At 46.1% G+C, this 11,719-nt stretch overlaps 1 protein-coding gene across 1 annotated transcript in view; it reads left to right on the top strand.

Annotated features, from left to right (window-relative positions):
* The first annotated feature begins 4,873 nt into the window (after positions 1–4,873).
* prpf6 (PRP6 pre-mRNA processing factor 6 homolog (S. cerevisiae)) overlaps positions 4,874–11,719 on the top strand; it is a 13,918-nt gene continuing 7,072 nt past the window's right edge. Inside the window, exons 1-11 of the mRNA XM_068597837.1 lie at positions 4,874–5,121; positions 5,709–5,868; positions 5,983–6,101; positions 6,226–6,304; positions 6,871–7,047; positions 7,695–7,808; positions 7,902–7,996; positions 8,097–8,253; positions 9,021–9,183; positions 10,962–11,080; positions 11,168–11,386. Coding sequence (XP_068453938.1) covers positions 4,931–5,121; positions 5,709–5,868; positions 5,983–6,101; positions 6,226–6,304; positions 6,871–7,047; positions 7,695–7,808; positions 7,902–7,996; positions 8,097–8,253; positions 9,021–9,183; positions 10,962–11,080; positions 11,168–11,386 — 1,593 coding nt within the window. The 5' untranslated portion in view covers positions 4,874–4,930. The remainder of the gene's footprint in view (positions 5,122–5,708; positions 5,869–5,982; positions 6,102–6,225; positions 6,305–6,870; positions 7,048–7,694; positions 7,809–7,901; positions 7,997–8,096; positions 8,254–9,020; positions 9,184–10,961; positions 11,081–11,167; positions 11,387–11,719) is intronic.

Genomic DNA, 11,719 nt, shown 5'->3' with positions numbered 1-11,719 from the left:
GAAGGACTCTCTCTCTCTCCCTGAAGGAAGCTAACGGACATTTACTCTCTCGTCCTTCCTCAAGGACGCCGCTCTGTTGTTTTAGGAACAATACAGCGTTCAGCACAATGAGAGCTAAATAAAGCATCCGTCCTCTCTGCCGTGTGAACGGAGAGCTTCAACTGGAGACGCTTAACTGAAGCTAACATGGAGCAAACATGAAGCTAACATGGAGCTAACATGGAGCTAACATGGGGCAAACATGAAGCTAACATGGAGCGAACATGAAGCTAACGTGGAGCTAACATGTAGCTAACATGGAGCAAACATGAAGCTAACATGGAGCGAACATGAAGCTAACATGAAGCTAACATGGAACTAACATGAAGCTAACATGAAGCTAACATGGAGCGAACTTGAAGCTAACATGGAACTAACATTAAGCTAACACAAAGCTAACATGGAGCTAACATGGAGCTAACATGGAACTAACATGGAGCTAACATGGAGCTAACATGGAGAACATGAAGCTAACATGGAGCTAAAATGGAGCTAACATGGAGAACATGAAGCTAACATGGAGCTAACATGGAGAACATGAACCTAACATAAAGCTAACATGGAGCTAACATGAAGCTAATATGGCGCTAACATGAAGCTAACATGGAGCTCACATGAGCTAACATGGAGCTAACATGGAGCTAACATGGAGCCAATGCTAACGGATGATTACGTTCTGTTGGCTTTTTTTCTGTTTCACGCTTTGACCACATTGTATTGAATAAAATGAGGAAGAGGAGAAGGAGGAGGAAGAGGAGGAAGAGGAGGAAGAGGAGGAGGATATAATAAGCCAAAATTAACTCACAATGCAGCTCAGACATTGTGAATGATGTGTGTGTGTGTGTGTGCGTGTGTGTGTGTGTGTGTGCGTGCGTGCGTGTGTGTGTGTGTGTGTGTGTGTGTGCGTGTGTGTGTGTGTGTGTGTGTGTGCGCGTGTGTGTGTGTGTGTGTGTGTTTGCATGAAAGTGTTTCTCATGATGAAGCTGTCATCTCCTCATCTCCTCCTCTCGTCTCCTGCAGCTTTCTCTCATCCCTAAACGGGGCAGCTGTGCTGAAACGTGTGATTTAGCTCTTTTTTTAGTTTATTTTTTTTAAGCCGTTGTAGAATCTCTTGTTTCCCTCCTGCTGCACGCGGCTCCACTTCCATTCTCCATCCTCCTCCATCCTCCTCCATCCTCCTCCTCCTCCACATCTACATTCATCATCACACTGTGGACATCTGCTGCGACAGACATGGACAGACAGTCCAGCGGTCCTCTTCCTCCCGTCGCCCGTATGTGTGCGCCGAGTAAACAGATTAAATGGAATCGTGCAAACTGGCACACACACACACACGCACACAGACACACACACACACATGCATTAACATGCAGAGGCACGCAGATTATTCTATACTTGCACCATCATGTGCACAGAGCTCCTTCCTCGCAGCTCATCATTCTCTTCTCTCCTCACACACATCGGGGCCGTCGCCACAAATTGAAGTATTATTCATAACATTTTTAGAGGGGATATTATTTTGTGAATCTCTTCTCGTCCCAAAAGCAATTCCATCCAAATGAAGTGATTAGTCTTTGTTAAGAAAACTACAAATGAAACAGGCTTAGTCATTAAATGACTGAGACAAACCAAACTAATGGCTTACTCTTAGACAAGGAGATTACCCCCCCCCCCCCCCCTTCCCCCCTCTGCATAATGAAAGTCTTCAAATAGACCGCCAATTAAAAACCCAATGTCAATTAAGATCACTCGCTTTTGTGTTGAGGAAAAAATTAGATACGTTAAAAAAGATGAAATTACAGAGAGAAACAACTCATCACCGTCGGCAACCATCACTTTTAGTCCTCCATGTCATGAGGAAGAGGAGGAGGAAGAGTGAGTCTGAGATGCAGGAAAACTAAAATAAGATGGTTTTATTGTTTTATATTCAGTGTATTAATATATATATATATATATATATATATATATATATATATATATATATATATATATATATATATATATATATATATATATATATATATATAAGGAGGAGGAGGAGGACGAGGAGGAGGAGGAGGAAAAGTTTTGGCAGCACATGAAAATGGAGTAATTGTGGACCGGTCAACCTCCTCGCACGACCCAAACAGATAGCATAGCATACGTGCGTGCATACGTGTGTGTGTGTGTGTGTGTGTGTGTTTCCTCCACGCCGGTCCAGCAGCTCTAATGGTTTATTCATCTCGGATGAGACTGACCTGGATCGCTCATCCGAGGGTCACGTGACCCGTGGCTCCGTTTCCGCGTTCCTCCTCTTATCGACACCGAGCGCGTCGTGTGTGTGAGTTGCAGCTGGCGCGTTACGCCAGATGCGATCGCAGAAGATGATTCAAACGGTTCAAAACGCCGTCGCTAGAGGAGTAACGGAGGCCAAGCGATGGAGAGGATATCAGTGATCAGGGTTGTTTTTTTCACCCGTTGAAAACTGTGGAACCAAAGTTGGCTCCAGGCCTCCTTTTCCCTGTGTTTGAGTCATGTAGGAACCCCAAATGAATTACAATACTTGTGTTTAATGTACGTATTGGTTCAGCAAAGTCTTCGGGAAAAAAAATATAGAAAATAGATTCCCCAAAAATGCCTCCTGCAGCGGTCAATAAGACAGCTTTTTGGAAAAATTAGGACCTAAAGAATCTGAATCTGAAATAAAAATCACAATAAAACGAAGCCTTGGCCTGTTAGGAAGGAGTTTCAGTCAAAAAAACGGTGTCGTTTGGTTCACAAATAGACAAATTATGTATTTTAAGCCAAAAGATTGTCTGAATGGGGCATGCTGGGACTTAATATTGGAGCGCGAGGATTTGGTCTCCGCTTGGTCTCCGGCTGTGGGAGCTGCACGGTGTCTTCCAACGTGTCTGACGGTCTCCATCGTGGCGGCCTCCTCCTCCCACGGAGAGGAATGAGTCCTGACCTCCAGTTCCACGTGACTTGAAGGAAAAGGTTCAGACCGAGGAACGTGAGTCTGATTAACTGACGAGATGAAAAACCCAGAAGAGTCACGAGGGAACGTCATTACCTTGATTTCATGTTTCACGTTTGACTGTAGAGACTCTGTAGACTCTCTCACGGTAACAATGATGCAAAGTGAGCTCTGGTTGTAGGAGGAAGAGGAGGAGGAGAGGGAGGAGGAAGAGGAGAAGGAGGAGGAAGAGAAGGAGGAGAAGGAAAAGAGGGAGGAGGAGGAAGAGAAAGAGGAGGAAGAGGAAGAGAAGGAGGTGGAGGAAGGGGGGGAGGAGAAGAGGGAGGAGGAGGAAGAAGAGGAGGAATGAGAGGAGGAGGAGGAGGGGAGGAAGAGGAGGAGGAGAAGGTGGAGGAGGAAGAGGAGGAGGAGGAAGAGAAGGAAGAGAGGGAGGAGGAGGAGAGTTAGGAGGGGGAGGAGGAGGAGGAGAAAGAGGAAGAGAAGGAGGAGAGTTAGGAGGGGGATGAGGATGAGGAAGAGGAGCAGGAGGAGAAGGAAGAGGGGGAGGAGGAAGAGGAGGAAGAAGAGGAAGAGGGGGAGGAGGAGGAGCAGGAGGAAGAGGAAGAGGACGAGGAGGAGGAGGAAGAGAAAGAGGAGGAGGACGAGGAGGAGGAGGAGGAGGAGGAAGAGAAAGAGGAGAAAGAGGAGGAAGAGGAGGACGAGGAGGAAGAGGAGGAGGTGGAAGAGGAAGAGGAGGAGGAAGAGGAGGAGGAGGAGGAGGAGGAGGAGGAGGAGGAGGAGGAGGAGAAAGAGGAGAAAGAGGAGAAAGAGGAGAAAGAGGAGAAAGAGGAGAAAGAGGAGGAGGAGGTGATGCTGGGATGTGAAGTGAAAAGTAAAGCTCTGGAGTGCGTCCAGTGGAAACAGTGACCTCTTGCTGGCTGCAGAGCTCTGACCTTCAGCAGAATAACGAGGTTCATTTGAGCCGAGCAACGCTCACCTTCAGGGAGCGAGCGAGTTCATCCTGACAGACGGCAGCCGGGTCACGTGACCGCGATCGGGGTCGCAGGTCCGCTCATGACACTCTGTCGAGGGAGGACATGAAATATCAAACGCTCAAAGAGGACATTGTGCTTTAAATTGTCATGAACAGGCCTTTTGTCCAGGCCTCTGACGTTTGCATGAATGACCTTAAGAGGATTGAATTGTGAAAATATTACAATAAAGTAGGTCAAATATAAATAAACGACATTCCCAAATAATTAAGCTGAACTTACTCAGAGTACTATCTAAGTACATCATGATGGTAGATTAGGCATTACCCTTCAGACAACTTGCCGTAACAAGGCTCATTAGGAATACTAATGGAGGAAGCTTCTTGTGATTGACAGCAACAGTTTAAAGAAGGAATATTTTACAGGATGTGGCGCCCCCATGTGGCTTCCCTGGAACACTGATATGAGTACACACATGATAAATATCCTATGAAGAAAATATTATTAATAATAATAATAATAATTATTATTATTATTATAATTATAATTAGAAGAAGAAGAAGAAGAAGAAGAAGAAGAAGAAGAAGAAGAAGAAGAAGAAAAAGAAGAAGACAGTGACATTATGAGTTGTGATAATAAGCACATTTCACATTTACATCTATCTATCTATCTATCTATCTATCTATCTATCTATCTATCTATCTATCTATCTATCTATCTATCTATCTATCTATCTATCTATCTATCTATCTATCTATCTATCTATCTATCTATCTATCTATCTATCTATCTATCTATCTATCTATCTATCTATCAGAACCCCGCCCGCCCTGTAGAGGGCGCTGTCACAATCACCAAGCGGTCGCGTAGCGACGCGCAGGAAGTCGCAGTTCGCCGCCAACCGGAAGTGCGACTGTTGTTCATCCGGCAGTTCGGTCCTCCTCGCCGTTGGAGAAACGAAACGATGGCTAACTCTGGAGCAAGACAGGGACCTAAACTCGTCAACAGGTCGGCGGCGGGAGGTGGCGGGGCCGCGGGGGCCGGCGGCGGAGGCCCCCCGGCAATGCCTCTCGCCTCCCCGCTCATGGGGAAGAAGAAGAAGCCGTTCCTGGGGATGCCCGCGCCGCTAGGCTACGTCCCGGGTCTGGGTCGAGGGTGAGCTAAATGCTATGTAGCAGAAGCTAACGTCTCTGAGGGTGAAGGCAGTCGAAGCGAAAATACATTAGTTAACAAAATATGTAACGTTAAGCACACACGAGAAGTTAGATAACTGTTATTTAAGCGGTTTTATGTATTAACTTTGTATGTATTTATTGTAATTTTAAATGTAAAACGTTTTCCAGTTTTTAATTCATCTTTTGACGTTTGTTTAATTACACTTGAACAATAAGTGTAAATAATTTTCTTTCTGTCACTTGTTTTTATTTTGATTGGAAAATTAAGTTTTTTGTATTTAAATAAAAAAAGAAAATACAGCACTTTGAGCTACATAGTCTGTATGGAATGTGCTACATAAATACTTATTATTATAAAATGATGGCAAAGATTGGTCATCCTCGTGTTAAAACAACCAAAATTAAAAAGTGGCAGACAAGCATAGTCTGTATGAAATATGCTGTATTTATAAAGATAATTATTTGTATTACCATTGATTTGTTATCCTCCACAGTGACCAAATAACGGTAATAAAAAAGTGGCAAGCGCTTCAAATATTAAAATTCAAATAAATTGCTCCTCTCCAGTGCAACTGGTTTCACCACACGATCCGATATCGGTCCGGCCCGCGACGCCAACGACCCGGTGGACGACCGCCATGCGCCGCCAGGGAAAAGGACGGTGGGGGACCAAATGAAGAAGAACGAGGATGAGGAAGAAGATCTGAACGACACAAATTACGACGAGGTGTTTACTGGCTTTATTTGGTTTGAGATGTAATGTTGAACCAGACAATAACTATATCTTTCTGGTAATTTCTTCATTCTAATTACATCATTTTGCATCTTTTTCTCCTTATAGTTCAATGGATATGCAGGTAGCTTGTTCTCCAGTGGGCCCTATGAGAAAGATGATGAAGAAGCAGATGCTATATATGCGGCACTGGACAAGAGGATGGATGAAAGGCGCAAAGAAAGAAGGTCACTGAATTAACTGACGTATCGCCGTGCATATCCTTCCCGTGTCTTTGCACGCGTCTGAAATCTTGTGAACTTGATTCTGCGTGCGAGTCTCGTTTTGAATGCCGTCCTGTTTGTGTTTCAGGGAGCTGAGAGAAAAGGAAGAAATCGAGAAATACCGTATGGAGCGTCCCAAAATCCAGCAGCAGTTTTCAGATCTAAAGGTATAACGTTGCACACGTGTCGCTAAACATGTCGCCTTTCTTTTTCCACTTGCGATCATCGTATTGGATTTCCCTCTATCCTCTTCTTCCACCCGTCTCTTTACCTTTTACAGACGTGTACACTTTTTTCACTCTTGGGTGTAAAACCATATCTTTCCAAACGCACAAATACAAATTTTCATAGCTGGACCTTCGAGGTGGTCACAAGACGAACGACAAAATGCTGCCATCACTTTGTTAAAAACAAAACCACATGTATTAAAACAAACATTAAACTTTGTTTGCTGGTGACACAAAGAAATGTTATTCTACAGATCAGCTTTTTGCACTCTTGCTGTCTTATAATCACAGAGAGGTTTCAACATTTCTGATATTCCAAGTATATTCACATCCCTGACTACTCATAACAGTTCTGTGTTTACTTCATATCTGTCGAGCTTTGTTTTCAACATCCCTCTATTTAGGTGTTAATGCATTGAGTTAGATGCACACAAAAAAGAGGCATAGTTGGCCAATAAAGCTGATTCTGATGCTTTCTTTCTTCCCTCTTTTCCGTCGCTTCACAGAGAAAGTTGTCGGAGGTGTCGGAGGAGGAGTGGCTGAGCATCCCCGAGGTGGGAGATGCCCGGAATAAACGGCAGAGAAATCCCCGCTACGAGAAACTCACCCCGGTGCCCGACAGCTTCTTCTCCAAACACCTGCAGACCGGAGAGAAAAACACCACCGTCGACCCTCTGCAAGGGGTCAGTGTGCGCACACACAAACACACGCCACTGAAAAACACATGGTGTAGTCCCAGCGTGCACCAGCAGGAGTCAGGATATCTCACTGGAAATCACTTCAACTGTCGCTTGACTGTGAAAAACGACCCAATTTGGCTTCTTTCTTCTTTTTTTTACATGCGCTTTGCACTCAGGGAGGAATTCATTAGAGTTCATCCACTAAATCCCTGTGACGTAAATCAAGAATTGAAATGCAGCTCAGGACAACTCTACACAAATGTCTAATGAGATGTGATGTGCAACATAACTGGTTCGGCGAGGCATTAAATCATGATTCAGTTATTCTATTTTCTCTTTCAAAATATCCAATAAGAGTACCTTGTTAAAGTACCGGATTGCTGAGCAGCCTCGTTAAGAGTTGAAGCACCGTGCCCTCTTCCATTTAACGCCATTAGCATGAAGTCAGTGCACGGTTTAGTTCATCCCTGCAGCAAATGAGAGTCTTGTTCCCACTGAGAGTCTTCACAGGTATCATTTACGTTGCTGAGAAAAGAGTCATTGGATCCCGGGCCTGTGTTTCATAAGCCCCCCTCCACCGCTCCGTAACAATATTCTCACAGAGCATAATAATGCTCCGCTCCATCACCACCGTGTCCTCTCTCCACCAGCTGGGAGGTCTGAGCACACCGTACCCAGGAAGCATGACACCCGGGACGGGAGAGCTGGACATGAGGAAAATCGGTCAGGCCAGGAACACACTCATGGACATGAGGCTCAGCCAGGTAACCGATCGAACACCCCTCGCCCTCGTTGTGTCACTCCTGCTGTAGAGACGACGGGGTTTATTGTGTTCTCTCTTGTGTGTCGGCCTTCAGGTGTCCGACTCCGTGAGCGGACAGACGGTGGTGGACCCCAAAGGTTACCTGACGGATCTCAACTCCATGATCCCCACACACGGCGGAGACATCAGGTAGCGACACACGCCGGCCACTTGAGGCGTCCACGGGGTGCGTTTGTGTTGACGAGACGAGTGTCTTGACGGTTTAATCTTTTGGTTTTCCGCGCGCCAGCGACATCAAGAAGGCTCGTCTGCTGCTGAAGTCCGTGAGGGAGACAAATCCTCATCACCCGCCGGCCTGGATCGCCTCTGCCAGGCTGGAGGAGGTCACCGGAAAGCTGCAGGTGGCGAGGAACCTGATCATGAAAGGCACCGAGATGTGTCCTAAGGTAAAGGATGGGGGACAAGCATGTTAAATACTGTGGGAAAGCCGGTATGTGGATGGATACGTAGATGGCTATGTAGGTAGGTAGGTGGGTAGGTGTGTGGATGTAAACATAGGTTATACACGGTAGGTAGGTAGGCTTATAGATATGTGGGTAAGCAAGCAGATGGATACGTACGTAGGTAGGTAGGAAAGTGAATAGGTAGATAAATAGCTAAGTGGTTAGGTAGGTGTGTGGATGAATAGATAGGTTGATAGATAGGCGGATATTTACGTGGGTAAGTAAGCCGATGGATAGGTAGGTAGTTTGATAGACAAATGGGTTGATAAGAAGGCGAATGGATGCGTAAATAAGTAGTTAGGTGGATGGATGGATGAATGAATGGGTAGGTAGGTGATTAGTAGGTGGTGGGTGTGGCTAGAGAGACAGCTAGATGTACTTTATTCATCCCAACATAATATAGAATACACTATAATTATGTCGGACTGCAACATCCACAATAAATTCACAAGATAAACTATATACGATGGAGATTAGACATAGCAGCCTTGCCGGCTGTTTAGTTAAACGACAGAGTAGCGTCCAGTCAGGAGGCAAAACCGAACCGCAAAGAACCGCTCCGATGCCCAATCAGAGGCGCGTTGAACCGTTATTGATTAGACCAGGCGCCAGAGACGAAGAGGAGGAAATCATCGTCACGGTGCAGCCGCAGACCCGGAAAGCCGGTCCTCTCTCCCCCGTTGACGTGTCGGCGTCTCTTTGCCCGCCAGAGCGAGGACGTGTGGCTGGAGGCCGCCCGGCTGCAGCCCGGCGACACGGCCAAGGCCGTGGTGGCCCAGGCCGTCCGCCACCTGCCGCAGTCCGTCCGCATCTACATCAGAGCCGCGGAGCTGGAGACGGACATCAGGGCCAAGAAACGAGTCCTCAGGAAGGGTAAGGCTCCCAGATAAGATCTAATTTATATATGATATCAGGTCGGGTGCTGATGTTTTTGTCTAGATGTTGATGTTATGTTGCTACGGGTTACATAACGAGTTGCCTGCCAGAAGGGAAGAGACACTGATTCCTGCCCGGCAACAAATCGAACCAATCAGCGTCTGTCTCATAAAAGCACATGAAGCAAAACGAGAGAAAAAATGGTTGCATAAAAGATTTCAGGAGAGTTACATTTGGCAGCTGGTGTTCTGGCTTCCCGTCAATGCCCTGACACACACACACACACACACACACACACACACACACACACACACACACACACACACACACCACCAAAATTTCCCAGCAGCATACTCCACTGACAGAGATAGATATGGAGCTTCCTCTGTGGAAGAGCTCTCTCCGCCTCTACATGTTCAGCACAGAAACACACACACACATACACACACACACTCACTGAACTTCACTGCTGTTGCAGGAAATGCTTGTGTGGTTCTTTGCTTTTATTGCTTGCGTGTTTTTTGTAACCACCGTATGCAACACGTTTAAATACGAGCTATGAGAACACAACGCACCGCTCTTTGTTCCAAGTTTCTCACCAGGAAAGAAGTGCCACAAGGTTACATTTGAACACATCATGATAGTTTGCTTAGTCTAGTTCTCGTTTTCACAGAATAGACCTTGAACGCACCGTAGTCAACGCCACCTCGTTGGCGCCGTTACATCCAAGGCGCTCGCTGCGATGGCGGGAATGAATTACAACATAATTAATGTCGGATTAACCCGTTGAAAACTGTGGAACCAGTTTTTTCTGATGACCTCCTTTTCCCTGCGTTTGAGTCATCGAAAGAACCCCAAAATAATTCTAATACTTGTGTTTATTGTATGTAGTTGTTCAGCAAAGTCTTGGAATTTTGGTTTAAATCTGCAAAAAAAAAACACTTTTAAAAGATGTTTTGATCATAACTATGAACATCCAGCATGATATGAGCCAGATTCCCCAAAAAATGCCTCCTGGAGCGTCAATAAGACACCTTTTTGGAAAGATTAAGACCTAAAGAATCGGAATCTACAACAAAAATCACAATAAAACAAAGACTTGTCCTGTTAGGAAGGAGTTTCAGTTACAAAACTGTGTCGTTCGGTTCAAAAATGGAAAAAATTACGTATATTATGCCAAAAGATTGTCTGAATGGGGCATGCTGTGACTTAAAATGGGCGTGGGAGGATTTTCGTGCATGGTTTCCAAAAGGTTGTCAGCGCTGCTACGTGGGAACCGATTCTGCAGCACGATGTGACAACACGATGAGCAACGGGCTGAAAACGGTTATTGGTGCATCTTTATTGTGGCGTAAAAGATAAATCATTGCAGGAGGAAGTTGCTCCCTGGACCTGCTCGGATTACGTTTACTTTAATAATTTAGAGCTTAACTTGCTTTGATGTATTTATTTACTTGAAGACTTTGGGTTCAGCTGAAGATTTTAACTGCGCCCTCAATTTATATTGTTCAACCGATGAGAGGACTTGGAAAGAATGTGCCTGAATGGTCTTTCATGAAGTCCTTTTAAATGTGCATATGTTTTCAATAACACACGGTAAAAAACATGTGTATCTCTTAAAAATGTCTGCTCTACCTCGTCAAGATAGTTAAAAACGTCCGGGAAGCGTTTATACACATTCCTGCTCCTCTCGTGATTTAATTTATCGTGAATTTGTCCGTGATGAGTTGTGGGTGTCAGTGACGTGACCGCCGTGTAACTCTGACCCCGTTCAGCCCTGGAGAACGTGTCCAAGTCCGTTCGACTGTGGAAGACGGCCGTGGAGCTGGAGGAGCCGGAGGACGCCCGGATCATGCTGAGCAGAGCCGTGGAGTGTTGCCCGACGAGCGTGGAGGTACGCTCGGCCGGGCCGGTTTCATCCGCAGAAGCGTTCAATCGCCGTCTCCGTCTAATCGCTTCCGTCCGCTCTCTCTCTCTCCAGCTGTGGCTGGCGCTGGCCCGGTTGGAGACGTACGAGAACGCCCGGCGCGTCCTGAACAAAGCTCGGGAGAACATCCCCACAGACCGCCACATCTGGATCACGGCCGCTAAGCTGGAAGAGGCCAACCTCAACGTCCAGATGGTGGACAAGATCATCGACAGGGCCATCACGTCGCTGCGCGCCAACGGCGTGGAGATCAACCGGGAGCAGTGGATACAGGTGCGTTCCAGGGAGAAGGAGGAAAAGGTTGGAGGGAGGAAGTAAGTAGGAGTTTCCTGCCGCCGGGGTTTCTGGTCGGGACCACCTGGACTAGACTTTGAGGGGTTGAAAGAGAGTCGAGGCAGGACCGAGTCCCACACTGCATGACACGCTTCAGATGAAACATCACGCTAATCTGAAGCTCTGCTTCTCCACATTCCCATGACATGGCTCACAGAAAAGAATAGATTCCTCTTCATTCACCTCTTTTAATATGTGTTTTACCCTGAAAACTCATCAACAGGCATCGCAGACGGGAATTCTACATGTGGGAATTTTCTGTGACTACTTCCA

This window comes from Clinocottus analis, unplaced genomic scaffold (assembly GCF_023055335.1).
Source record: "Clinocottus analis isolate CAN_PGR_092001 unplaced genomic scaffold, fCliAna1.0.p SCAF_4, whole genome shotgun sequence".
Classification (NCBI taxonomy): Eukaryota; Metazoa; Chordata; class Actinopteri; order Perciformes; family Cottidae; genus Clinocottus; species Clinocottus analis.
This window is presented reverse-complemented; position numbering and strand designations above follow the sequence as displayed.